Source organism: Fonticula alba (genome assembly GCF_000388065.1).
Source record: "Fonticula alba strain ATCC 38817 unplaced genomic scaffold supercont2.8, whole genome shotgun sequence".
Taxonomy (NCBI): domain Eukaryota; order Rotosphaerida; family Fonticulaceae; genus Fonticula; species Fonticula alba.
In genome coordinates this window covers 879720-883689 of record NW_009242978.1, presented here as the reverse complement: position 1 = coordinate 883689, position 3970 = coordinate 879720, and the positions used below count along the sequence as shown (strand labels likewise).

The following is a 3970-nucleotide window of genomic DNA, read 5'->3' as shown; positions in this document are numbered from 1 at the left end:
AGGGGGGAGGAGGAAAGCGTACATCATTGAAGTGATCAGTCATGCGAATGAGATTCACGCAGCGGTGCTTCTCTCGACCATTAATGCCGAGTAGGAACTCCTCGCGGGTGATCTGGCGAAAGACTTCAGAGTCGCGCAGGCACATTTGTTGCTGCGCGCAAGGAGTTGTGCGCGTGAGAGAGAGAGAGAGAGAGAGATTGACGGAGGGGGGCCAGGATGGACATTGGAGGCGGAGTGGGGGGTCAGCCATCAGAGGGGAGGGAGAGAGAGAGAGAGAAGTGCCAGGAGGGACACTAGAGGACCCTAGGACGAGGGAAGGGGGGAATGGAGGGGTCTCGCGCACCGCCACCGACTTGAGTGACACCGAGGCCAGGTCGAAGAGAAAGGGATCATAGACGGTTCCGCGATTGTTGAGCGTGGTCGCCGGGGCTGGGGCCAAGCTCTGCGTATTGAAGGGAGTTGTCAAGCTGAGCCCGGCCGCCGGGTGCACCGTCACCGAGTAGAGGCTGTGCGGCGAGTCACTCAGGGTGTATGAATGCGCTGTGAAGAAGACCGCCGACACGGGCTGGCTGCTGGCCAGGTGGGGAGCCGGGGCGGCGGGCCCCCCGATGCCCGGGGCCCGGAGCCCGGACTCCGGGTCATCGTCAAAGTCCGAGCCGGATGCCGCGTCCGAGGGGAAGGCCGAGCTATGCCCGCCCCCGGTGGTGGTGAGCTCGCTGTCGGTCAGGTGGTGGTGCTGCTGCTGCTGCTCCAACGGCGCCAGGCCCATCATCTCGCGCTCGAGGAAGTGGAGGGCAAAGCGCGCGCGTGGGGCACCGCCGGAGCCGGCATTCCCGGCGGTGGCCGTGGCCCGGGGAACCCCGACACCCGGGCGCCCGGCGATATACCCCCGAGAGAGGGCGTCCGATTGCTGGTGCCCCGGCAGCGCCAGGCGCCAGGGGGCCTGCCCGGCGAAGGGCCGAAGGAATTGCCCCGGCGTCGAGGCCGCCGGCACCGGAGGAGGCTCCGAGTCGGGGGCGGCATCTAAAAGGACGTCAGCTAGGTCGTCATATTCCGAGTCGCTGCCATCCGCGTCGAAGGCCACCGGCTGGCCGGGGAAGGGATGGGAGGAGGATCTCTGGTGGCCGCGCACCCCGAGAGGCGGGGGGGTGGGAATGCGCGTCGGGCGCGCGCTCAAGGCCAGCGGGGGGAGTGGACTCCGCCGGTCGCCCGATGGCCCCGGGTCCGGCAGTGATACGGCCGACTGCTGCCGCTGGAGGAGGCTGGCGCTGGAGTCATCGAGGAAATCCGACCCAGACGGAGACACATCCGACGAGTGGTGGCTTCCCTCAAAGGAGAAGACCGGTGGGGAGGCCATGCTTCTCTGACTGGCGGGGGGGGGGAGGCGAAGAGGGGGGGTGCCTTGAACTGGTGCGCGAGCGCGGGAGGAGCGCCCCCCGGGGATGTGTGCGTGCGACTGTGCCTGGGGCTTCCTTCCCTTCCGGGGGTGAGGGACGAGGGGTGGGGGCAGCGAGGGAGGGGTGGGGAGGGGAACTACAGGAAGAGGGGGGGGGGGGACAGGACAAGAGGGAAGGCAGAAGGAGAGGGCGGAGGGCAGCGAAAGGGAGGGGAGGCAGGCGGAAAGGCGAAGGAGGAATTGCCAAGCATGGCCGATCGGTCTGCTGGGCGTAGTGTCTCAAAACAGCGGCGCCGGCGCGAGCCCGCCGTTCAGTCATCTTCCCCGATGCCCCTCCGGGGGCGGGGGGCGGGGGATTTCCTCCATCCATCCGCGGGTGAAGGGGGGGAGGGCGGCGGGCGGCGGGCGGACATGGGGGGCGACCTGCCACCCGGGAACAGGGAAAGGGAATGCAACCAACCCTACGTCGTGTCCAGCCTTCTCTGGCCCCTTGCCCATCCGCTGGCCGGCCGGCCGGCCGGCCCGTGGGGCCTCGTCCCAGCGCGCACGGAATGCCAGGCGAATGCCGCGGCCCCGGGCCCGCCTGTGCCAGTGCCGCCCGAGCGCAAGCTATGGTGCTTCCCTTTCCCAAGTGTGTCCTGCAGTGGCTCCCAGAGAGGACATCTTACTCCCTGGCCTCGGGCCAGAATGGACCAGGAGATCCCCATGCAAGGCACCCCCGCTGGTGGGATACCGCGCGAAGCATGGTCCGCCGCCGCCCGCCCCCCCCCCCCCCCCCCCCTGCCCTCTCGCCCACCGCCAAGTCAGTCAACTGGGGAAACCTATCGTAGATCATGCCCAGGCCCCCTCCACTGGGAGGGGAGGGGGGGGCATCTGTCGCTCTCCTGCGCGCCGTGAGGGACGTGTGGCTGGCACGGGCCCCGGCCACCAACGAGGTGCCCACACCCGACTGGCACACAGGGAAAAGTCACACGAAGAAAAGGAGCCCGGAAGAAACAGCTACCACATACCACCACCACCACCACCACCAAGAAGTTGCCCGCTCTCATCGAGGACCGGGCACTGGCCGGGCGAAGTGGTCGCTGGCTTGGAGGAATACGACACCTATTTGCGCTCCGGCGGCGCGGATCTAGTCCGCCATGGAACCGAGGCCCGGAGGTCTGGAATAGTAGACCCATCCTGGGGGTATGGGATTGTAGATCGCGGTGCCTGCTTCTTCTGTTGAAAGCCGATCGGGCTACAATGTCAGTATCGGCCCCGGTCCAACGGCGTTGACCTTGGGGAGCTGCCCCCTTGGTGATCTGACGGTAAAACACCGAGATCCGGCCCCATTCCCCTGGAAGGGGCGCCCTTGTGGGTGAGCGCGGGGGGGGGGGCGTCCCACCAGCCGCAAACACCACCGCCAAATGAACACAGGGCCTGCCACAAGTTGTATTATGAAAGAGAGGTGGAAATTATGAGTCTCGCCGGAGTGCACTTTGGTTTAGTCCCCTCGTTCCCTGGCAAGAGGGAACAGCACTGACACGCGTAGGGGACCGTCACACACACACACACATACGCACACGCGCACGCACAGAGAGGAAGGAAGAGGCTGGCAGAAACGGGGAAAAGCGGGGTGTGCAAATGTATTGCGAGGGACTGCCATGCAGGGCATCGCAGGCAGTAGTCCTCCTCCCCAGGAAGGAGATACATCAGTTGATGACAAGATCCACAGGAGGGAGGGGGAGGGAGGGAGAGGGAGGGAGAGAGGGGGGAGAGAGGGGAGATAATGGGGAGGTACACAAGGACAGGAGGGAAGGGGGCAAGAAAGGTGGCGAAGAGCATCACCCATCGTATGCACGCATGTACGCGACACCACAGGGGGAGGGGGGCATGCGAGGAGCAGGTGAGGCTAGGAGGGGAGAAGGGGGCAAGAAGAGGGAGGGAGGAGCGTCCATTCTTCTAGGAGGATGGGAAAAGGCGCTTGCCGGCCTCATAGGCGGCGATCATGATGGCGCAGGCCGGAGCCGTGCGCAGCACCCGAGGGAGGGACCCGGCAGCCAGGGCAGCAGGACCCTCGGTGGCTACGATTGACCGGGCCAGGGCCAGGGCCCCGGGACGAGAGGCACCCGCCGCCCCCGACCCGGCTGCCGGGCTGCCGCCAGCCACCTGCATGCGAGTCTTGAGCACATCGAAGGGGGTGGTCAGCAGGGCAGCGGTGGCACCGCTGGCGAAACCCGCCCCGAAGGCCGACAGCAGGATCACCGAATTGTCCGACAGCGGCCCGACCAATGGGTCGGTCCCCGGCCGACGAATGCTGAGAAGGTGATCCACCAGCACCGGCCGTAGGGTCTCATATCCGACCCAGTAGATCCCGGAGAAGGGGACATCTCGGGCGAGGGTGGGCCCGAGGCCGGCCCAGAAAGTGCGCCGCGCACCGGTGAGCCCGCCTCCGGCCGCGCGCCAGCTGGCTGCCGTCGACTGGAGCGTGCCACGGAGGGTGGCATGTGGGGTATGTTGCAGGCGAGTTTTAACTAGGTCCAGTGGGGCGATGGATGTGGCAGCGATGACTGCCGGGGGGGGGGGGGGGGGGGG

General features: G+C 66.9%; 2 protein-coding genes across 2 annotated transcripts in view; both read right to left on the bottom strand.

Annotated features, from left to right (window-relative positions):
• Positions 1–1357, bottom strand: part of H696_04850 (hypothetical protein) — a gene marked incomplete at its 5' end in the record, with an annotated part of 7437 nt that extends 6080 nt beyond the window's left edge. Inside the window, 2 exons of the mRNA XM_009498715.1 lie at positions 23–151; positions 344–1357. Of these exons, the coding sequence (XP_009496990.1) occupies positions 23–151; positions 344–1357 (1143 nt within the window). The remainder of the gene's footprint in view (positions 1–22; positions 152–343) is intronic.
• Positions 1358–3005: 1648 nt separating this feature from the next.
• The window catches only part of H696_04849 (hypothetical protein), a 2687-nt gene continuing 1722 nt past the window's right edge, over positions 3006–3970 (bottom strand). Inside the window, exon 4 of the mRNA XM_009498714.1 lies at positions 3006–3945. Within this exon, the coding sequence (XP_009496989.1) occupies positions 3338–3945 (608 nt within the window). The 3' untranslated portion in view covers positions 3006–3337. The remainder of the gene's footprint in view (positions 3946–3970) is intronic.